Below are 23,782 nucleotides of genomic sequence, written 5' to 3'. Positions count from 1 at the left end.
CATTTTAAATATTGGTATTAGATAGTAATACAAAATTAAGCATACGAAAAGATAAATCGAACACTTTACCCCAGGTGCATCCTTTCATTTGATTAAGGTGTCTGCACATTCAGTTTTGCTTTACGATATAATTTCTTTAAAACGTCTCCTTCAGAGTGTTTCCTTTGTGGGTTGGTTTTAAAATTGTCATTCTAGATTGAACAGCACCAAAAAGCAGAGGAGGCGGAGGAGGAGAGAAGAAAAGAGCGAATATGGAGGAGAAAATCGAGTTTGACCTGCAAGTCAAGATGAAACCAAACTCCCGAAAAGCCTTCTGGCCGGGTTCCCCTACTGACCCTCCTGCGGTGAGTCCCGTTCCTTTAGAGCGAGCAGAGGTCCCCAAGAGTTTGCAAGGCACAAAAGGTGGAAACGTGCACGGCGTTATTGAGCGCTAACGATGTCAGCCCCCGAGCAACCCTGGGATGGAGGATTGCAAACGCAGTTTCACAGCTCCCGGGCTCGCCGAAGTAACCTGAAGCGTTTCACTTTAGAGAAGCCCTTTAGGAAGCTGAGAGCGACGAGGCAGAAGTTTGTAAAACCTTGGCTCTGCCTCTTTCGGGTTCGTACCGCCAGCCTGGGACAGCTTTTACACAGCGAGGAGGTGGCAATTCCCCCCCATTCCTATTCCCTCTTCCCTTGGAAAGCTGCTGGAAGCCGGGCTGCAGCTGCGCTCGCCCCGGACTTGTGCAGCCGGGATTTAGGCGGGGAGGAACGGAGCGGAGCGGAGCGGGGGGGCGGTGGGGGGGTGGCAGCGTGTTCCCAGCACCCAGCCGCACTCCGGCCCTGCCGTTCGCATCCCCTTTGCCGTGCCGAGCAAACCTCCTCTACGGCTGGATCGCCTCTGCCCTTATAGCTCGGGTTGCAGCTCCCTCCTCCTCCTCCTCTTCCTCCTCCTCCTCCTCCTCCTCCTCCTCCCTGGGATGATTTGCACAGGACGGGTCTAGTATCTCCGGAGCGCTTCTACTTTGCTCCCACCCGCGCTCGGTGGGACTAAGCTATCGTTTAATGGGAGGTTATTTTCGACAACCAGCCTTGCACCCGGGCGGACCGGCCGGAGGAAGAGCCGGGCGCTTCTGAAAGCGGCAGAGGAGGTTTGCCAAACAGGGCAGCGGAGCCGGGGGGGGGGGGGGGCTCGAACCGGCGGAGCCCAGCCGAGGTGCCACCCCGCCGAGGAGGAGAGCGAGCTGCCCGGCTACCTGCTCCGTATTTCTGGCTGCCTGCATGGCTCCCGGGCACTGTAGAGATTGTGGGGGCTGTTGCTGCTGCTGAGCAACAATACATTGCTTTAAACTCAGCCTCAACTTAGCCCGGCGAGCAAGGATGGCAACGCTACTGGAGCTCTGGAGCTGCCAAGAGAGCCAGGGAACCTGGGTTTTGTGCGCCACTGTCTAATGTATGGGAGTAAAATGGAATTTCTTACCTGGGTTTTTCCTGCCTTGGTTCTACTGTGCACCCAACAGCACAGGTGTATCAGGTAAGAAGACGCCTTATCGTTCTTTCTTAGGCTGGCCTTAGACAGCCGTTCTTTCGGTGTGGCTGGGGTGAAAAACGCCAGATCTGCCGGTAGCTCCCACTCCCACTTTTGCCCAGGGATGCTCTCCATTTATGGGCTACCACTGCTTTGAGTGAGTGTTCAGTAGAAAAAGGGGTCCCGACTGAAGAGTTTCCTCAATGTGCCCCATCCTTTTTTTAATTCTTTTTCTAGCAGAGGATGCACTTCAGCCAGTTGGGCAGCAGTTTCTTGGGTTAATCAAGGGGTGTGTCTTTAACAGGATGCCTGTGGAAGCCTTTTCCCAAGGGCACCTACTCTAAACTGGGGGCAAACACTTTGTAATGGCACTGCACATCCCAGCGCAGCCGCATCCCCTTAAACAGCTCTGTAGGGGGCCTGCTTGAACATGAAACTCTTCCATAAAACCCAGCACAACCAGTGGGGTACTAACTGAACATTTTTGCTTAGGGCCTCCATAGGTGCAATTAAAAATCCCAAAATACAGGCAGTCCTTTCTAATGGGTTCATTAGGTGTTCTGAACTTGAGATAAGAGGAAGAGACTGGCAGAGATCTTACAAAAACGTTTGAAGAACGCCAACCATTTCTTAAAATAAGAAATTGTAAAGATATATGTTTGCAATTCTCAGTCACATTTATTCTGAAGGTGTTAGCTAGGCAACCAGCTATGTTCTCTATATATTCTCTACAGATCTGGAGGCTGCATGTGGAGAAAGCTTGCCATGATTATGCAATGAAAATAGAAGGGGGAGTAAAAAAGAACTTGCCGCATGTAAAAACATGCCTACATCATCCACAGCAGAGATGGCTGTGGTATTAAAGGGGTCTTCCTGCTTCTACTTATTAATAGCTTCAGAGGAGTATAAGAAGCAAAGTGGTAATTGTAGTAAGACATAACATTGCCGTTACAGTTTTTTGAATTAATTAGTGCAATCTGATTTTTTCACTGGGAAGGAAAAGGATCTTGCATTACAGGAAGGGTTAAGTCAACTGCTCTTATTCAGGACTGACATAATGATTTACCTTATGACCTTGAATCTGTTATCCAGGGTCAGATCCTGACACCCTCATGCTCTGAAGCAATCCAGTATTACAGTGAAGGCAGAGAAAATACTGCTTATGACCTAAGGGCATCAAGATCTTGCCCATAATTTCAGTGATCCTGTTTCTCTATCTGCTCTTGGGCTAGCATTAAGCATTTTAGTTGAAAAGTAGTGTTTGAGTATAAAAGAAAAAAAAGAATTATAAGGAAGAGTCAGCCTTAGCCTCTGTCTTCAAGGTCTGTTTCTAGGCACAGCAACTGCCAAGATATGTGCAACCTATAATTTGTTGGATAAATTATTTTATATTTGGATTAATTACCTAGTTACTTGACTTTCTTCCTCCAGTTACACAATAGTGATGAGCTGTTTGTTAGAAATATATATATATACGCATGGCAGGGAGTAAGGCAAGGCAAATTCTGGCTTGTAAAATTCCAAGTGTTCAGTCTGTAGTAGTTTTCCAAATATGCCAAAGTGTAAGACATTTAATGGTCAAAGAAAGCTGCTCTGTTTAGTACAACAGTTTTCTGAAGATGCAGGATTTAGCATGGCTATGGCAGAACATGGTTTAATCTTATAAAAAGTGAGTAACCTTGCTTACATGTGTACTTTCGATGAGTTAAAGAGAACAAAACCAGAATTTTGTCCTTGCATCAGTAAACTTACTCACACATAGATGACCTATGAAATAATTCCCCTTATAAGGGCCCAAGAAGCACATTAACTTCCTTATTCTTCTTCCTTGGAGTTCTGTAATATGATATTACATATAATTATTTTTGGTAAGAGATGCTTCTATGAAGAGCAATATTTTATTAATACTGGGGTTTTATAACAATGGGCAAAACTGCCAATAGCTTCATTTTATTGCTCTGATTTTGTTTTCTGAATGTAACGTGATGCATGGTTACAATGACAGAGGCCACCCAACACCACTAAGTTCTCTGCTTGGGAGTTCTATGGACTGTATATTGACAGGTGTAAGCAAAAACATATTCAAAAAAGGAAGAACATTTCAGCGAGTTGTGAACTCAGTCGTATGACATAAGACTTCCCAAAGGCAAAACTACCTATTAAAATAATGTTAAGGTTTGGCAGAGGAGGGAAGTGGGGAATACATGCAGCCTGCTTCCTCACAGCATTTTTGAATATCCTTTCAGGGTGCTTTAGAGGGCTGTATTTGAAGCAATTTCTCTGTCATGTGTGCTATTTGACTGAAGTGAATGAGCCAAATTCAACCTAAGTCAGCACATCCTACTTATACCAGTGGTGTTTTCAGGTAAACACTTTTAAAAAGTAGTATTTTGTGGTCTGCTTGAGGCAGTGATTAGTGGCAAGAAATTTGGCATTCATACGATTGACAGCTCTTTGGGGCAAAGACGGTAACTTCCATTATTTTATCAGGTTGATATGCTGTGGATGCTGCAATAATAAATGTGTCATAGCGAACAAGATCATCTGCTGAAAGACACTTAGTGCAATATTTCTTCATTTGCGCAGGAAAAAGTATATTGACAGGAGTTTTGGGGTGTATGTCTGTACTTCTAATTCTTTACTGGAAGAGATTTTAATTCTCTAATTAAAAATAGGTGTATCTTTTATATTTAGTATTCTACTATGTTAAATGACTTTTATACATTTGCATAGAGTTGTCCTTCTGTTGTGTGTCTCCCCCAGCTTTTTACTGCTATTCATAGAAACAGAGCAGCTTTAACACGTGAATATAAGCAAAGAATGGTCCATTTTCTCCAGCTTAAAACTCACAGAGAGGAAATAAGGGCTTTTATGTTCAAAAGGTTGCCATGAATTAAGCCTAATGCTTTTTCAATTACATTTCAAAATACGAAACATATTTACAGTGAGCTTCACTTAGAGTCAGGAATGGCAGATGGGAAGGATACACATACTGCTCTGGATAATCCTGGACTTTGACAGAGGCCAGATTGTTCACTGACCTTGCAGGATATTCCTTGTCTTTTTCCAAAGGAAAAGTTTTCTTGAGTGGCAGTGACATCTGGGACATTTGCCCCCAAAAGATTATCTCAAAGAAAATGAAATGTACTCCATCCCAGTCCTCAGTATCAGTCAAACCAGTATTTCCATCTACCAGCTTAAAAGATTGATATAACAACTATGTCACAGTCCTAAAAAGAATCAGGTTAGCAGATTTAAAGAAGAAACAGGAGAGGCAAAAGGTGATTTTCCACGTTACTGCTATACATGTTTGTCAAAAGGTTCGTGCACTCTCCCTCCAAGTGTGACTTAAAATCAGTATCTCATTGGCCACCGACTTAAAGATGCTGCTGAGCTTTTTGCACTGCTGCTAGAGCTTTTGGCACTGCTGTGCCAAAATAGTATTGCTAATGTTACCTCTTGTTCAGCTGCTGTAGTGCACTCATTCACACAGAACATATAGATTGCCTCTTTCCTTGGTGTAATTTAAATACTTGCCAGATTTTTTCTAGTAATACTGATAAATTTCTAGCAACCGTTTTCAAGCAGTGTTCTGGAAGAGTGAAGACAGGCTAATACCTCACTTGCCTGACAAGACGTGCTGTCCAAGTTGATTGATGCTTCTCCTCAAGATCACTCCACATTAGTAGAATGCAATGGTCCTGCAGCAGCTCAGAGAAAGATGTCAGCTTAGATAGAAAGGATTTGGGGATATATGTACTTTTTATTCTAGAACTTATAGTACTTAGCTCTGAAAGACATGTATTTCTTTGTCATTTGAGATTAATTGCTTGTAGTTGCTTTCCCTAACCTGTGTCAGGGACAGTTTTGTTAGGCAAAGAAGAACTCATATAGTTTTGCCAGGTTTATCAATGGTGATTTCCTCTCCCCTTTGTCTAGTGTGCAAGACAACTAACTGTTCTTTTCATATTTTAAACAGCAGCAATTTGTTTTCTACTGCTAACGGGTTCTGTTGAAGTTCTCACAATGCTTGAACTCCAGATATGGACAGATGCAAATATATTTTCCAGAATATCTGCTTGAAATGAGATGTGTACAGAGTCAGAGTGTGGATGGAAAACTATCTTCTTCAGCTTTAGATTTGTGAACGACTTCCAGAGTGATATTAGTACACATGATTATTTTGCTATTCAGTCAGCTAGGCACCCCACTCTGGCCTGGTGCAAAGTAAAGATAAGCTTTTTGATGAGCTGTTATGCCCTGTGTATTTTACAAATCAATAGCTTAATTTTACCAAGTCCTTTTCTTACTAAAACAAGCTTTACAGCAGCTTACGTCAAGAAGTGAACTTGCTGAATCAACTAATAGTAGTTTCCTTTCTTTTCATCTTTACTGCTTACACTATGAAAAGTTAATCCTTTCCAATGTGTCTTTTCTATGCTGGTCTTCCTTTTTCAGGTACAATAAATGAATAATATTTTAGGCCATATATAATCCCAACTACTTATCAAGGATGAATGAGATTCTCCAACTGTCCTTCATGTTAACTTAAGCACTGGATCTCATGTGCAGAAATCTAGAGGAATGGCTCAAAGGAGTTATCACAAACTGGCCTGTATATTTCCATGAAAATAAAGGTCTGCTTTCCAAAGTCATCATATTTGACTGACGACTGCTATACTATCTGTTACTATTCACACTTTCGTCTTCATCAGATAAAAAAGAAATGAAAGTATTACAGGTAGAATAATGTTCTTGAGTTCGTTATTTCACCTCTCCCTTAATATTCTTGAGGGATAAAAAAAGAGTGGAACAGGAGATTTCTACTGTGCTGGAGTACCTGGATGACTTTAGACCTAAAGAGCACAGATCAGACTGATACAAGCAGAGCTTGAACTCGTTTACACCATGCTGAATCATACACCCAAGCGTACAGCCCCTGCTACATTAGTTCTTATGTCTGTATTATCTCCCTTGCTCCATCAGCCTCCATGTCAGTCTAACAAAATGTAATTTGAAGAACATGGCTGTTTTAAGTTATCAGGGGGTAGTTTAAAGGTACAATATAGGTTCACAGAATGGCTGAGGTTGGAAAGGACCTCTGGAGGTCATCTGGTCCAACCCCCTGCTCAAGCAGGGCTACCCAGAGCCGGTTGCTCAAGACCACGTTCAGATGGCATTTAAATATCGCCAAGGAGGGAGACCACAACCTCTCTCAGCAATCTGTCCCAGAGCTCGGTCACCCTCCAGTAAACAAGTGTTTGCTGATGTTCAAGCAGAACCTCCTGTGCTTCAGTTTGTGCCCATTGCCTCCGGTCCTGTCGCTGGCCACCACTGCAAAGAGCCCGGCTCTGCCTTCTTTACACCCTCCCTTCCTGTGTTGATATACGTTGATAAGATCCTCCCTGAACCTTCTCTTCTCCAGGCTAAACAGCCCCAGCTCTCTCAGCTTTTCCTCATATGAGAGATGCTCTAGTCCCTTAATCATCAGCATGAAAACAGCCTAATATTAGCAAAAGCTTTTGGTAACTCAGTGATAACTGCTTGTAAATGAAACTGTAGGTTATTCTGATTCACATATTCTCTTTGAGTATCTAGGAGCCATTCTGTGAGCAGCATGCTTGTGTGTGAGAATGGCAGTAACTGAGTAAGAGTAATTTTGTTGCCTATTTCAAAGAAATTTAAAAATGAACCAGTAGGATAAACATCAACAAAGTAAATCTAGCCATAAAATTATTTCAACAGTAATATTTTAATAACCCCCAGTGGTATTAAGTGCATATAGCTCCACTAACTTCAACACATTTGTTACACTGATGATCTGACCCTAAGGCTTTATTAATAATAGAAACAAGATTCTTTTTAATTGTGTCATGGATATTTAAGTAAAACTCCCTCTAGATTGTAATCTGCTTAAAACACATGGCAAGCTACAGCCCACAGTTTTTAACCCAACTTGCGTCATTTTAACTTCCTTTTAGCTCTATGGCTCTCCTTAATTCCATTAAAATACAATATTGACACAGGATAATGCTGTGTACAGTATGCTGCTGCATACTGTAAATGCTTTTTCAAAAAAGATGAGGCTCCTAGCAGTTCTTATAGTGACATTACTTCTTTTATAGCAAGTGACTGATTATGTTAGTTATCTGGGGATGAGTTCTTGATGCACGCAAGTAGTAATACCTATTGTGAAAGGGGAGCAGCAGAATTCAGTTTTATTATTTTTCTCAGGTTTAGTTCTCATAAATATACGTGGTATTCTAATTTTACAATGACTTGTACCTAGCACTTTCATACTATTGTATATGTAGGAAGCATAAGCTAGATTCTCCCATCCTCACAGATCAGGCACTCAAGATGGGTGACTACTGTGTAGTCACCTTTTGACTTGAGTATTGTTTTCAAAACACTTTACAGAACTTGGCTGCAGTTTTAGCAAAAGGAGTGGAAAAGCACTACCTTCTACTGAAAAGGCAAAGAGGTTTTAGGCACGTATATTAATTCAGGTGTATTCTAGTTATTTACTCTAATTACGTAAAGTCTTAAAGTACGGTTCTTTACCTATAAAAGGAGCTCAGATATTTTACTGATTAGGAATACCATTACTTATCTATGGCTGAGCCGCAGAAGTTACAAATAAGTATATTTTTAAACATAGTCTCACATTTAAACATTTCAATACGGTCTCACGTTCTCTAATCTGCCAAGGCCTGAACTTAAAAAATTACCTGTTTTCTGTATTAACTGATAGCCTTAGCATCTCCAGAAATAGGGTAGTGAATGTAAAAGAAAATAGATGAAAGAATTTCTGAACTTCAGTGTTTGATGGTATTGCAGAAAAAAGCCTGACCTTAGCATCTGGATCTTGCCAAGTATTATGAAACTGTAATTTCACTGAAGTAAATACCGACAGTTAGATGACTGAAAGAGCAGCACATAGGAAACAGCAGTCTGATAGAAAGAAGTGTTTATATAGTTGATGAGACCCAATAAAGAAGGAAAAAACTCTGTCAACATCTGTTATAAATCTTCAAAGCCCTTGTCTAAATCAATTATGTTAAGATCCTTACTTAGAAGAAATACAGGAACCTGAGAAATACCTGAGACAGTAATTTGAGACTAACATACAGCAGTGTGCTCATGGCAAGGAAACATTATAAATGCAATTTAATATATATACCCAATTTTAAGATTTTGCCATGAACTAATGCAGTTTCAATTTGGAGCAGCGTACTTATGCTTTAAGGTCACTTAAGCTTTGGCAACTCTGTCAATGCAAGTTTTCAGTGTCTTTGCTGCTCAGAACTTACATTTATACATTGTAATCCCACAACTCCTTCTTTATATAATTGACTCCACACATGTGGGGCAAGAATTTCATGATCAGGGCAATCAAAGATTTTTCTTTCAGTCCCCTGTGAGAAGAAGAGTTGGTTATTGTAGGATACTCTGCTACTGTGCTAGCAGTAACTGGATGTGCTGAGCTGAATGCCCAGATGGGCATATTTTGGAGAGAAAAAATGTGCTTTATGTGGGTCAATGTCTCATGGACACTGTAGGAAAGTTATGTAAGTACCAAGGTAGAATATGTTTATGGTATATTATTTTGCAGCCTTTCATCGCTGTTTAATGAGTTTCTTTTCCGTTCCTCGTGATATGTATCTCTCAAATGCCATATTTATTGCTGGGCTTAGTGGAAGATGCTGAAACAGTGCTCAGACTGTTTTTATATAGTACTTGAATTCAGATACAGGCCCTGTCGAACCACTGGCAATTTTTCTCTTTGCAAATAGTTGTGGCAGACGTTGTCAGTCTTTCATTTATCTATTCCTGTCATGTCAATCATAGTGCTGGCAAGAGGAATTATATGAGCAGGCACAGATCTTCAGATGAAGTCTGCCAGCTCAGTTTAAACAGTTAATGAAGACAATACCATCTTGTCTTTGTTTAGAAGAGATTACGGAATATCCACATGACTGCTTGTACTAGGAGGGTTGAGGGGCTGGCATCTGCCAGGTGGTGGAAAATGGCAACAAGAAACTGTGCTAATGTCTTCAAGGAGCATCACTGGATCAGAAAGAAGCATATGCCTAGCACCTTAGAGATGGAGCTTTATTTCTGGGAGGGGGACTGTGGCATGCTGCACAAATCTGACAGCAACACATTACCTCCCAAACAAAACCTACTGCCTGTTTGGTGGCTCACTCAGGTCCCAAGAGTGACTACAAAAGGATGCCTGCATTATGGCATCCCACACTCCTGACAGTGTCCTGAGGACAGATGGCCAAACACCCACACTGCCTGATGCTGGCAAGTGCAAAACAGCACAAACAGGTGAGCTGGGGCCCTCCCAGCATGATGGAACCATCCCTATACGCCCAAAACTCTGGGGAACCTGTGGGAAGGTGGAGTGTGACAGAGACGTTTCAGTGCTATGGATACCTACCTGTCCCAAAAAGGAGTGGTTTGGACCGCTTAAAGGGTATTAGCAAAACTGATCCAATAGGAATTTATAAAAGTGCGACTTCACAGAATTCGATGGCAAGGTTCATTATATTGCTTAATACATGGATGAAAGGTACAAAGGAGAATGAAGTTAGAGTCAAAGTCAAATTATGTATACAGAGACCGAAGACGCAATAGGGTAAAAGAGAAACAAAGAAATACAAAGAAAAATCAAGTTACAATTGATTTCTCGTGATTTGTACAGAGATCGGGAATGTAGAAAGGTAGGGGAGACCCTCCCATTGAGTCACGAGGTTCAGAGGAGACCCCCTTGCTTTCTAAACTCCTGTCGGAGTCTAGGTGCTGCTGAATCAACTCCTAGTCTCAGACTCGGTCAACAGTTTATATCTAAAGAGATTATAATAGCATCCCGAGATTCATTCACAGTTGAATAAAGTTCACAACAGTAATTTAAGTATAGATTTTGACAAGCAATATTTGTAATCAGGTTTTATCTAAGAGCTGATTCACCCTTTCCAATAGTTGTTTAAGATGATTATTCTCACTCACAAGTTTATCAACTCAGATTCCTAGTGATGCCTGGACTGTAGGCAACCACCTCTTTGGCTCAGAATGAGGGAGAACCACCAGGGAACCACAGACAGCCCCTCCTGAGATCCAGCACCATAGCCTGCTCCTGCCGAGGTTCGGGTGCAGCCCATGGGGAGTTCTGTGCCAGGCTGGGGTTGTGGGGATGCTCCCTTTAGCGCTTCCGTGCTTTCAGCTGTTCACTTAAAGCGAGATCTCCTTTTTGACCATATCTTTGCAGTTTTCAGGTGTTTGTACACCTTGTATTAGCATTGCTTTTCATATTTCTGAGGCTCAAGGGTACTTCTCACAGTATCGAAGATGTTAAATCCAAATTCCAGCTGTGTAATTGTTACTGTTTTCCCATCCCATTTGACAACATAGCAGCCTCCTTGATCTCAGCTGTTCCATTGTGGTAGTAGGAGCTGTCACAGCTGCTGTGCCCTGCTACCCAGATAGCTGCATTTCAGCATCCACAGATGCATTTTACGCAGTATACAAAGTATCTTGTTTTCCCTGGTGCCTTCTTTATATTTCTAAATCTTTTTTTTCCCCCTACTTTTTTTTTTTTTTTTTAAGAAAAAACTTTAAAAGGGTATGTGCTTGTATTTCAGAAAGAGGCCATAGTCTTGCCTGAAATATGTTGTGATTGAAACTGAAATATCTGAAATGGTTTTCCTATCTATATACAGTATTTTTCCACTAAATTACCAATATAGCTGATTATACCGTAGGTGGTCTCTGGTGTAAAAGAAGTCAATGTCTTCCATTTGCTGTTATTTTTCTGTTTCTATACATGGCCAAGTTTTAAAAGATACTTATTCTCTTTACCTAGAGCTATGAATGACATCGGAGATTACATAGGTTCCAACATCGAAATATCCTGGTTACCCAACCTGGATGATTTAATGAAAGGGTATGCACGTAATTTCAGGCCTGGGATTGGAGGTGAGACTTTGAGAATAATGTCTCTTTTGTTTCTTACAATCCTTCTACCCTCTGATGTTTATGTAAACTTCATTCTCTACATGACTAAAAGGTTGTGATTATCTGTTAGTTGTATACTGGAAATAATAACAATCAACAATTGCTTGATTTTGAAAAAAGAGACTGTACAACCGAATTAGCAATGCAGTCTTCTTGCTGATAAAATTCTTACATCACTGATATCCAAGTAGAAGGAATCTTGGATTACATTAAATGGCAGTAATTTCTGCATTTGCTTCAAGTCATGCTGTCTTAAACCTGATAAGGTGGTTTCCAGAAAGGATTCCATAATTTTCAGTAGTTGTGATTATATCTCATATCTTTTATCACTGAAGCAATGTGTTCTGTTGGAAATTGAGGATGCAATCTGTACAAGATTTAAACCTCTTGCTTTACGGTAGATTTTACTTGGAAAATGTACTTTATCATGGGAAAACACTTTTATGAACTCACCCAGGTAAAAGAATTAACAGTCTTGGGTCATCGATATTTTTATAGGTACTATGATGATGTAAATTACCCCATTCAAACATTTTTTCTCAGGTCCTCCCGTTAATGTTGCTCTTGCAATTGAAGTAGCCAGCATTGACCACATCTCAGAAGTGAACATGGTACGTTATCAGTTAAACCTACCAATTTATGAATGTATGTTGCAAGGACAGGAAGTGTAGAAAACTAACTAACAAGAGAGACAGTTGATCCCCAACATGTTTGGAGTGGAGAAATTACCACAAGAAGATATTGCAAAGAACAAACATTGTATTTTAAGACACAGGCAGAGTCTCTTTCTGCAGACACTGGCAATTACAAGAATCTAGCCGTGTATAAGTCACTGAGATTTCTTACTAGAGTTAGCAAGGTTGTAGTAAGGCTCACTACTTGTGCAGCACTCACTAACAGAAAGCCTAACTTTAACACCAACTTCTGCTCAAATTCCTTTTCCCCACAGATACTTCTAAAAAGAAGCTAAGGGAATGATTGGTTGTGAGATGCTCCTCTTTTTTGTGTAAAGACCTTCTAATAAAGCAGTGGAGTATAACAACTTACAAGTCACATAAACAGGCATAGGCATGGATTAACTGCATTTCTGAACACAATAGATTTAAATTTAAAACCAAAAGTTTGACTTTCCCTCCATCCTTTCCCTTCATTACAGATGCATAACTTTACCCGATTTTTTAGTTTTGCTTTAAAAAGCCTTCAAAAGCAAAAGTTGTACTTTTAGAGATACATAAACTGATTTCTTCATTAAGACATGCAGATCTTGCAACATGTTATATATAACACTGACATTGATCACTTTTTGATATCTTGGGTTTATCCATGGTAGGAGCATATGACAGAAATTAAAAATCTCGGGCAGCTCTTTGGTTCACTGAGTATAAAAATACTTATTTGCACTGGAAGCAGTTAATACATTTCTAGGCTAATACAATGATTTTTGACCAAGTCCCAAGACGTTATCATTGTGTTTGTTTAGCATCACTTTTTAATTGGGATTTCTCTTGTCATAGGAATATACCATGACGGTATTTTTGCACCAGAGCTGGCGAGATGACCGTCTGTCTTACAACCACACCAATGAAACTTTGGGCTTAGACAGCCGGTTTGTGGACAAGCTCTGGCTGCCAGATACTTTCATAGTAAATGCCAAGTCTGCCTGGTTCCATGATGTGACTGTGGAAAACAAACTTATCAGGCTCCAGCCAGATGGAGTCATTTTATACAGCATCAGGTGAGTGAGAAAGAGTGCACGTGTACTCCATCATGTATTAACTTTTTGAACAGACTATAAACTAATCACTCAGTTTTCCTAGGATGACTTCCTAAAATCATTATTAATTTAAAACGGAAGAAAGTTCTGGTGACTCCTATCAGAGATTCCTTTGCTTTACAATGATTACACTGCCAGGAAGGTATCTTTGGCAACACTAACACATTTTCCACTGCAGAATCACTGATTGCTTTTAATTCAGTGAAGGTGAACAACCTACAGTTCTGCTGACAAATGTCTGGAACTTTATGCTTGATGTAAAACCTAGTGGAATTGTGACAGTCCTTAATGGGAGATAAGCACCTCATAACTATTTGGTCACCAGGCAAGGAGATGCTGAATACAGAGCAAAGATTCCATTCTCCACTCTCTCACTATTTTCCAAGGGAACTATGAGCCTGATTTAGGCTCAACTTCCCCATCTTTCAAACAGAGAAAGTAGTATTTTGTCACTTTGGAAGAGCGTTCTTGCTAGAACTCGGCAACTATAAAGTTAATTGTGTAATGTTCTAAAAAATGATGAGTGTGCACCTTTGAAACTGTAAGTCCAGTCACCCTTAAGGTATTAGTAGTGATCTTGGGGACAGCGGAAGGGAGTAGATTTGACTCAGAGAAGTCCTTTTTTATCATCAGAAGTAGCTAAAGTGTCCTCTGACATTAGGCAAGTCATTTGACCTTTCAATTTCCCCCCACCTTTGGATTTACCACAGACTTAGTACTAAGGCAATAGCCATAAGGATTTTGAAAATAGTTTCCTGTATTAGTATTAAGGTTTCAAAGTTTTCCACTTAGTCTTTCGCGTTCTGAGGAAAAGGCTCTATCTGAATGCAACTAACTGGTGTTCACATTGCTTGGAACAGGATTACCTCAACTGTGGCATGTGACATGGACCTTTCCAAGTATCCAATGGATGAGCAAGAATGCATGTTGGATTTGGAGAGCTGTAAGGGCTGAGTACAGCATTTCATGTAATCTGTATTTTGTTTAAAGTCTGCATATGGGTACTTAACTTGCTGGAGTTTGCTGAAATGATTCTGCTTTAGTCAATGAAATATAAGGATTTAGAAATTAAGGGCACAAACCTGAATCTGTTCATTCTCTGTGTTGGGCATTAAACTATGGACTTTTCAATACCAGTTCAGCTCTGATCCAATTCAAAACTATAGGATTTAATTCAGTGAAGGTGAACAACCTACAGTCCTGCTGACAAATGTCTGGAACTTCATGCTTGATGTAAAACCTAGTGGAATTGTGACAGTCACTAGCATTACTGAGGTTTGCATCAAATCCAGTGAGAATAAGTAGAGAAGCCCACAGGCAAAATTTGATGTGCTATTTTTTTCTTTACGAGAAAACAGGAAAAAGAAAGAATTCCCTGCTTTTAAAGAGTGGCATTGTGACTAACCCTTACATAGCTGTTTATCTTGCCTAGGCATTCCTGTATCTGTACACAGAAATCCATCAGAATAATGGATGGATTGGCTTAAATTCATTTGTACTCACAAAGGAGGGTGAAGAATGAATTTATATTATGTCCAACCTGTATTTTATCTATGATCAGCATGTAATTCCCATGAGCATTAATACTTTTGAATGAAATTCACCACTGACACAAGCAGGGGCCACCCAATCAATGGTAATGAATCTGGCCTTTTGTGGTTTTTATATCAAGGAGTCTACAGGTCCTGAGGGTTCCAGAGATTTGTGAATAGCAATTTCTGAGCAGATCCACTGGCCTATTGATGCAAGTTTCTCTTTTTCTTTTATAGCACTGACTTTGTTTTCTAGGCAATTAACCACAATACCATTTTATTCCATCAAAAATAGCAATCTACAGTTTTACTTATGTAATCACCAAATGCAGAGGCAGCAGACAGTGAACCAGCAATCAATTCTCTCTCCCAGCAAGTTCTGCAGGGAGTTTTGGTGGTGGTTGAATTTTTTAATTTAATTTGAGGGTTTTGATTTCAGTGAAACAAACACGTAGAAATAAAGCCTCTTTAAACAAATGGTTTAGTAGCAAGTTGTCCATTAACAGCAAAACTAGCAAAGATCAATTTCCTATGGACCTGCATATTACATAAATCCCCTCATACATATCCCCCACCTTCTCTCATGTCCCTGGTGCCTTGCACCTCTCCCTAGCAGTTACCTTCCAGCTGCCACCCATGCCAAACTGCAGTCACTAATAGCCTGTTACACGTGGTGATTGTCAAGCTAGCTGGTGCATCTCACAATGGGCATAGGTCTCAATTATACTGCTGTTCTCTGACTGGATGCACAAATTTGATTTTCTGTTCTCTACACACCTCTTCTTACAAAACCTTCAAGAATCTTGCATCTTTGAAACCTTTACCTTTTTGTCATTTTGGTTTGAAAATATTGAGGAAGTTCAAAAGCCGTTAGGAGGAGAACTGACAGAAAAACACTGCATAGGCAGTTTGCATAGGCTTCGTTTTCTTATTAAACCACTTTAAGCCTGGGGGAGGCCCTAACAGTTGTTTCCACGAGTGGAGATTCATATGAAGAAATCATCTGTATATTTTACCTTCATGCAGTGCCCATTTGTAAAAGCACTGTAGGGCTTGCAAGGGGAGATACAGAGCTGACCGGACGCATGCCTTTTGAGGTCACTGGGGGAATCCCTGACAAAGGAAAGTTACTTCAACACTGCCTGACTGGTACAGAGTACCTGTCTCATAAAATCAATGTATGAACTTAGAAATAGACTTGCAGCACAGAATTACACTCTGATCTGTCTTCAGTAGGATAGCTATAGATAGATTAGATTTGGTAGACATTTGTTTTTACAATCAGAAATTTCTGTGACTCTGAAATCCAAGCACAGTGCAGGGGTAAGGTGGCTAGTTTGAGTGCTACAGTAACAGTTACTCTACTTTAAGTGAGTATGCAAATGAACTTTTTGAGAGATAATTTGGATATTTCTCACGACACTGAAGTGCATTGTGCCATACCACATATTGCTAGTCAGTGTGAATCAGCTTGGGTTATTCTCCCTGTAGGAAAGCTACCCCACCGTGACACTGGCAACACTGATGTTGCCAGGACAGTGAATTATCCAGACGGAATCACAGCATGTTTGCGATGGGACCGATGAAAATCAGCGCAGCAGAGGAATTAGAGGACTTGCACTATGAGTCCTCTAAAGTTCTTAATTTCTCCCTCAAACATTGTGTTTATTCAGCTTTCTTTTGGCAGATGGCTACTCTTCAGAAGACATTGTCTACCACTGGTCAGAAAACCAGGAGGAAATCCATGGGCTGGATAAGCTGCAGCTTGCTCAATTCACAATTACCAATTACCAGTTCACAACAGAAATGATGAACTTCAAATCTGGTAACAGGATCTGTCTTCAGTTCAGGGACAGTATCAGACTTCTTCCTGCCTAGGGAAACCTCTTATATCTATAATAGAAAATCCCTCTTCTTAAGTAACTGATTTAAGAACACGTCAGGTTTCTGATAAGAGTTTTCCTTGGGTTACACTTGCAAAAAATGCCAACCTTTGCTGAGCCTTCAGGCAGCCTCTGTAGCATATTTTGTCCTTTAGCTCTGTATGTTTGACAAAATACTCCATGGAGCAGCCAGTCAGCACTCGATAAAAAACACTTGAGGTATAGCTCACATTTTCTTGACCTAATTTACAATTTTGGATGAAGAAAAATTTCCATTAGCCCTGATGTTATGAGGCTTATGACATACAGTCAGATCATGCTAATTCTATCCAGTAGAAGTGGTGTGTATGCGTATCACTGGGTTTATTGCAATGTTTGTAAAAGATTGGAGTCATTTCTTTCGTGCTGATTTTTCATCCTCTTTCATGTATTCAGATTCTCATTTATGCTGCACATCTCCTCTAAGCTCTTTTTTGAGTTTGAAATTAACTTGGCCTTTTAAAAAATCTAAATTTAGTATCTGGAGGACTTTCTACAGCAGATGATAAGACAGTACACATTTTGAAGCAATACTGTTATTTGAGAAGACTCATGATTTTATTTTCAGATCTGGCATTGATATGACCTGAGACAAATCATTTGACCTATTCTTAGCTGATGAGAACTGCAGTACCTCGTGCAGGGTTTATGAAGACTAACTGAACAACATTCAAAAAAGCTTTTTGTGATCCTTGTCCAAAAGATGTTTAAGAATGTAGATCTCTCTCATTGTAGGAAATGTTAATTTGAATATCAGTTTAACTGGAATTCACACACTCAGAGTCTTTCTTTGTCTGCTCTTTTTTCCAGCAGGTCAGTTTCCCAGGCTCAGTCTCCACTTCCATCTTCGGCGAAATCGAGGAGTTTACATCATTCAGTCTTATGTTCCTTCTATCTTACTAGTGGCCATGTCATGGGTATCCTTCTGGATCAGTCAGTCAGCTGTGCCTGCCAGGGTGTCATTAGGTAAAACAGATAGTTTGGGGAACTAACAGGGAAGGGCATGCTGAAGTTGTAGTTATGCTCTCTAATGATGCTCATTTTCCATGAAGGTGCATTTGTGAATACTATGTTTACATTTGCAGAAGAGATGGTCCTTGAAAAGATTTCCCTCATGTTTTAATTTCTGTTATGCTATCAGAGCAGCTGCCTCAGTAAAGAGCAGAAAAAAACCACCTAAAGAGGGTTAAAAGCAATAGTGAACGAGGCAGATGTATGAAAGAATTGATTTGAAGGAACCGGGACAGTGACAAAAAAATGTTCTTAGAGCTTGTGGATCCGTTTGCCTAAGTGAGGGTTGCAAGGCCAGATGCAAAAGTTTTTGAGGATTAAGTTGTCTGGTTTTGTTTGTCCTGATCTAGAACAAAACCAAGGATAACATGTTCAAAGCTGCCTTAGTCATACAAATGCACAGTTTTTTACAAGCTCCCCTGTTTTGAAAATCAGAAGCCACGATATGAAGGGGCTTCTACTGTGAAAATATTCCTCAGCTTCAGATTAGTAAATACACTTATTATAGTGTATACTGTGAAACCTAAAGTAAAATTTCTCACACTACGCTGCAGGTATAACTACTGTTCTTACTATGACTACACTGATGGTCAGTGCCCGATCTTCGCTTCCACGAGCATCTGCCATCAAGGCGCTTGATGTTTACTTCTGGATTTGCTATGTGTTTGTCTTCGCTGCACTGGTAGAATATGCATTTGCACATTTCAATGCTGACTACATGAAAAAGCAAAAGAACAAGATAAAGGCAAGAAGGCAGAGTGGAGAGGTCAGTAAGCATAATACTGTGAGTAACTTTGCAAAATCAATCACCCTGCATCATGACCTTTTTCTACTATGGAAGCAAATTCTTCTACCCCTTTTGAAAAAAAAATAAAATAAAATTCCTGGTTAATTCTTTTGTCACCTTAATATGACAAGCAACCAAACACAATTGTTAATTTCCCCTTGAATATGGTTAGCACTAAAGACAACATATTCTTACATGGTTTGTTGCTGTATTTAAGATAGGAAATGGAGGATAAGAGAGAACGAGTAAGAAGAGAGGGAAAGCATGTCTTGAAGCATGTCTTGAGCCAGATTTGTACATCTTGCACTTTGAGAATATCTTTGATATTTGTCCAGTCCTCAATGTAAGGTACAGTAACCTTGAGTTGCTCCTGTAGGGTCAGGGCAAATTTATTATGTCGGTATTACATAAGATGGGGAAGAAAGGCCTTTTCTCAGAAGGTATTCTTTAGTAGCTGCTTCTGCTAAGACTCTTTTAGCTCTGCTACAGCATAATAAAATGCTGTTAGCAAAAAAAAAAACTAGGCCTGTAGTCTTCAATGTTGTCCCCTGGAGATTACATTTTTTTTTACACCCAAGCTGCATAATGTAAATACAGATATAATTAGCATGGATATAAGTTATGTAGCAATGAAGCCCAGTGAAACTGAACAAAGGAGTCCATAAATGGAATTTCTTCCAGGAACTCCAGATGCACTTTGCTGCTTTCGTCATGTCCATGCATGCATGTCAGTGGTGAAGCAGAGTGAATTAAGAAACTTTTTTCTTTTTTTTAGAATTCACAATTTGTAGTCCAGGCCTACATATTTTTGAACCCTCTGGCACCTTGGGTATTATTTATGACTATTATTCCTTCATTTTATTAAGGTGTAGCGGATATGACTGATTCATATTCATTTTCTGTCCCACCTCCACATTCTCTCAGCTTTGACAAGAGCCTGAGAACTGCCTATTGGCTTTGGCCACACAATGGGATCACTGTCTCCTTGAAGTCAGTCAATTATTTCCAGGCAGGAGGGTCTAAACCTGCTCTCTCAGTGGTGCCTCAGTCATTCAGAGCATGTAGAATTTAGACATGGTAGCACAGGGTCTTTCAGCGGTCCTTCTGCCAAAGCAAGTGATAAATACCATTCAGCACTTATGGATCTCTTAAGTATTTCACCATGTCAGTATCATGGCTAGCTTGGATGAAGTACACTACCTTTGCCCTATAAATTGCTATTATAGGTTCTCCTCTTTCCTTTGCAGATAAACGTGAAGAATGCCATTGTTCTGTTTTCCCTTTCCATAGCTGGTGTGAACCAGGAACTGGCCATTTCCCATAGGCAGCACCGAATTCCCAGAAGCCTGCCTGGATCATATGGCACAATAGAAATAGAAACTGGAGAGACAAAACTGCAGCAAGTAATGAAACTGGATAAAAAGAGTGGTCTGAAGTCCCTCTTTAAGCCCATTGATGCTGATACCATTGATATATATGCCAGAGCCGTGTTCCCAGCAGCCTTTGCAGCAGTCAATGTTATATACTGGGTTGCATACACAATGTAAAAAAAAAAGAAAAAAAAAAAATCATGTGAAGAGCTACAAATTGAACAATACCTACGGACTAAAAGGCCCTTGGTGAAACTGTATTGATCCATCTCTTCTCAAAATATTTCCCAATGAGCTCGAGACATTTCTAAAGTCAAGAAAGTCCTGCTATCCATTCCTACTAAAAGCAGCAATTTATTACTGATTTGACACAGTAGTAACTGTACTCTGCCAAACAATCCCAGCTCCTTATTTCCTGTATTACCATGAGATAATTTTTCATATGTACATATTTGCAGCAAAAGGTTAAGTCTTAAATTACCGTGTTTTTCCTCCACTTTAAGGGTTGATCAGTAATGAAGATTTGGCTTTTCACACTCAGATAATTTCCTTTTTTGTAATGGAAGAGCTAATTCCTCACTTCCACATGAGTGATTTTCTGCATCTGGCCTTCTGTGGGATGGTCTAGGTTTAATAGTAGTGGTAAAGTTGGAGTTTTTAATAAAAAACTCATGGACAAAGTAAAAGGGAATAGAGGGGAGTGGAGGCTTTTTCTTATATTATTATTTGTCTTGGATAAAATATTGAAAACATTTCAATGCTCTTAGTCATAGCATGAAATAAAATATACTACATAAAATTCTACCGAATTGTTAATAATGACGTATTACATTTACGATCTAAGCTAATGAAAGTTTAAACACAGTAATGTTTATTAGTTTAACAGGCCCAAAAATAGATAAAAGTTATTTAGAAACACAGGGAAAGCTCAGGCTTCCTATGTTGGATTGGGAAAAATTTTAAAGGTGCTTGATAATGAAGGAACTCAGACTTCATTTTCAGGAAGGACTTTAGAATTTGTTCTTTTAATTTTCAGTGACAGTCTACCATGTGTGCCTCTGAAAATATCCTTTTTGCATCTGTCCCTAAATAGCTGAGTAAAGTTAAAAAAATGTGATAACTGGCTTTAAGTTACTCAGTTGCTTTGGATATTTTTGCTGTTTTTATTCAGAGGCTGACCTAATATGTTAGGCCTCTTCACTTCCATTATTTGACAATGAAATCTGTGGGTACTCATACACACTCCTTAATTCAGGACTAGATCCTCTCACCCAAATAATGCAAAATAACACTTTGTTTTGTAAATAATTCCAGTGAACTCAGGAAACAAATGCAGTATTCACAACAAACACAAGTTTCACAATTAATCTCTAAAAACCTCTACAGTAAATATATTGGGATATGGATTAGGATAACCGAAATATTGTTAGTGTAGGAAACCAATGTAAGACACTTCAAAAGGGAATTTTTTTCTTGGAGCATTTTGTTGCCTTGAAAGTGAGAGATTGTTTTAAATATAGAGACCGACACAAAAGAAAATATGAAATGAGAGAGGGAGGGAAAGAAGGATGCAAAGCAAGTGGCTGAAAGCTATGATGGAAGGGAACATGCGGAGGTGCGAGATTAAACAAGCCAAAATATGTAGATAAGAGAAGAGCTGCACTGGGCTTTGAAGATGGGGATCTTGAACATAGTGGCTCATGATTAATAGTCGCAGTTGCCATAAGGATGAAACAAGCATTTGATCACAGTGGAGTATGCGCACATTCTTCCTGCATTACTTATCTGTGACATATGGTTTGATTTCATATGACCAGCACTGAAAGATAGAGTATTTTAACACACGTTTATAACTTAAAATAAGATTTGTTGATTATCACTGAAGTAAGAAAATGCCTTGAAGAAAAAATAATGATCCTGAATTGAGCTATAATAGAAAATACACTCCCATCGTAAGTCAGGCTTAGGTTCACCTCAATCTTTAGTTTCTGTTATAATGGAAGAACTGTCTGCCAACAGTGTGCTGGAAAGCACAAACTGACTTCAAGCTATAATTGTTCCACAAAGTTATCACCAGTCTAGCCCTGGACTGAGACACCAGGATTCTGCTCCAAGATCTTGCCACTGACTTGTTGGGGAATCTTAGTTAAATCATTTCACTGCATCATCTGCAAAACTGATATAATGATACTGATTTCTTTCCTGTATCTTTGAGGTTTACAGAAGAAAAACCCTTCAGGAGAGACAGAAACTTAAGCTCCAACTAGGTAAGTACATCCAACTAGTACTTATGTGGTGCTATTTACCATAGTTTCTGAGACTCCCACATACTGAGTTAAAGCAAAGTATCACTCAACTTTCACCTTATCCAGAAAGCTAATGAAATTCTGCATCTCCTTCAATATATGCAGGTAATCAGGCTTCTCTTCCTCCTCCTGCTTTTCCTCTTCCCATTTTATTTTTCTTGGTGTTTGTTCCTGATGTTGATGAAATGCTACAATACAGAAATACACTATTTTTTTTGAAGTGCATTTTTGGTCATAATCACTTTCTCCCCAAGGAGGTTCAACCCCTCCCGCCCTCTTCTGAATCATTCTTACTGTTTTATATAATGATTAAGTGCAGAGTGGAATAAAAACAGTAGAAGCATGACTTTACAATGCCTTTTCCTTACTAAGTTGTTTTTCCACAATCATGGGTCAGGGCCTTGACATATCTTAAGTCCCCTTTCTACCTCTCCTTTCAGCTTAAAACTGAGCCTTTTCAATTTACACCTGACCTAATGCTTGTCTGGCCTCAGAAGTTTAAATGTAACTCTTGGATGATGTACTTTCATAGGCAAGGCAAGATGGTAGGCAAGTCTGAAATTTTCTGCTCAGCACTTCGAACAGTATCACCACAACAGTACTACACCCTTTAGAAAGGCCATGGTGCCTTATTCTTCTCTGTTACACTTGTATAAATCGGAAATAATCTTTAAAATCGGTAGATTAACTACTGCTGTGAAAGCAGAGTCTAACCTTTTGGTATCCTGCTGGTTTCTCTAGCTATTGGTTTATTACACTGCCTGTCAGGGTCAGCTGCTAAGAGTGAAATTATTGACTAAATCCAGTTGAAGAAATACTTGCAGAAAGTTCCTGTGGAGTGTAAATCATAAGAAAATAATCCATGATTTTGGAATTAAAGTTATTAAAGAGCAGAGAACAAAGCATTGACCTAGTCCCTGTAGTGTGCAGTGGCTGATTATTTAGAGTAATTAGCAAGAAGGCGGCTGCATATATTACAAAGGCAATGTCTAATCTAATTACTTCAGCAGTAATAGTTTGTAATTGTGCACCTGACATAACTCCTTACACTGAAGCCAACTGAGTAATCACATGGGGTTATTGGACAAAATTAGTTGCTTCTCCATCTGGGAGACAGTCATAGGCTGCATGCCCTGCTGATTTCTTCAAAAGATATATTCAATCAATTTTTTCTGTAGTTTGACTGCAGATCTTCAAGGTGCACAGCGCGGTTGTGACTGATCAAAGTAAAAGGTGGCAGTGTGATCTTTTCCTCAAAAAAACCCCCAAAGCCAGGATGCTAGACTATCACAATGTTGTAGACAGAAGCATAAATAAAGGGGGGGGGGGGGGGGGGGGGAGGAATCTCAAAACATTGCAGGCAGTCAGAAGTGTGCACTGTGAGCATACATATGGCAATTGTGTCCATTCCAGGAACAAGGTGACTCAGAGGGGAGAACAGGTGTTTCAGCTACTGTTACTGCACTTGCATGAGTAGCACAAGACAAAACACCTCCATCATGAAGAGTGGGATTTTCTTAAATCTGTTTCCAGAGCCAGAAATAGAAAAG

At 39.8% G+C, this 23,782-nt stretch overlaps 1 protein-coding gene across 2 annotated transcripts; it reads left to right on the top strand.

Moving 5' to 3' along the window:
- Positions 1–980: 980 nt before the first annotated feature.
- Positions 981–20,780, top strand: GABRD (gamma-aminobutyric acid type A receptor subunit delta). 2 transcript variants are annotated; one of them, XM_049800093.1, is made up of 9 exons: positions 981–1,513; positions 11,379–11,491; positions 12,074–12,141; positions 13,045–13,265; positions 14,165–14,247; positions 16,524–16,661; positions 17,572–17,724; positions 18,324–18,535; positions 19,804–20,780. In XM_049800093.1, exons 1-9 carry the CDS (start codon positions 1,431–1,433, stop codon positions 20,101–20,103), a joined length of 1,371 nt encoding a protein of 456 aa, XP_049656050.1. In that variant the 5' UTR covers positions 981–1,430; the 3' UTR covers positions 20,104–20,780. The 2 variants fall into 2 exon arrangements, with proteins under 2 accessions (XP_049656050.1, XP_049656042.1); XM_049800085.1 differs by having other exon boundaries at positions 17,569–17,724.
- The last annotated feature ends 3,002 nt before the right edge of the window (positions 20,781–23,782 follow it).

This window comes from Accipiter gentilis, chromosome 1 (genome assembly GCF_929443795.1).
Source record: "Accipiter gentilis chromosome 1, bAccGen1.1, whole genome shotgun sequence".
Lineage (NCBI taxonomy): Eukaryota > Metazoa > Chordata > Aves > Accipitriformes > Accipitridae > Astur > Astur gentilis.
The sequence above is the reverse complement of the archived record's forward strand: the minus strand, read 5'-3'. Positions and strand labels throughout refer to the sequence as shown.

Bases quoted from the DNA above. Each gene is read 5' to 3' on its own strand.
- GABRD (XM_049800085.1), top strand. From the start codon at position 1,431: ATGTATGGGAGTAAAATGGAATTTCTTACCTGGGTTTTTCCTGCCTTG. The intron at 1,514-11,378 runs GTAAGAAGACGC...CTCTTTACCTAG, and splicing joins CAACAGCACAGGTGTATCAG to AGCTATGAATGACATCGGAG. The intron at 12,142-13,044 runs GTACGTTATCAG...CTCTTGTCATAG, and splicing joins ACATCTCAGAAGTGAACATG to GAATATACCATGACGGTATT.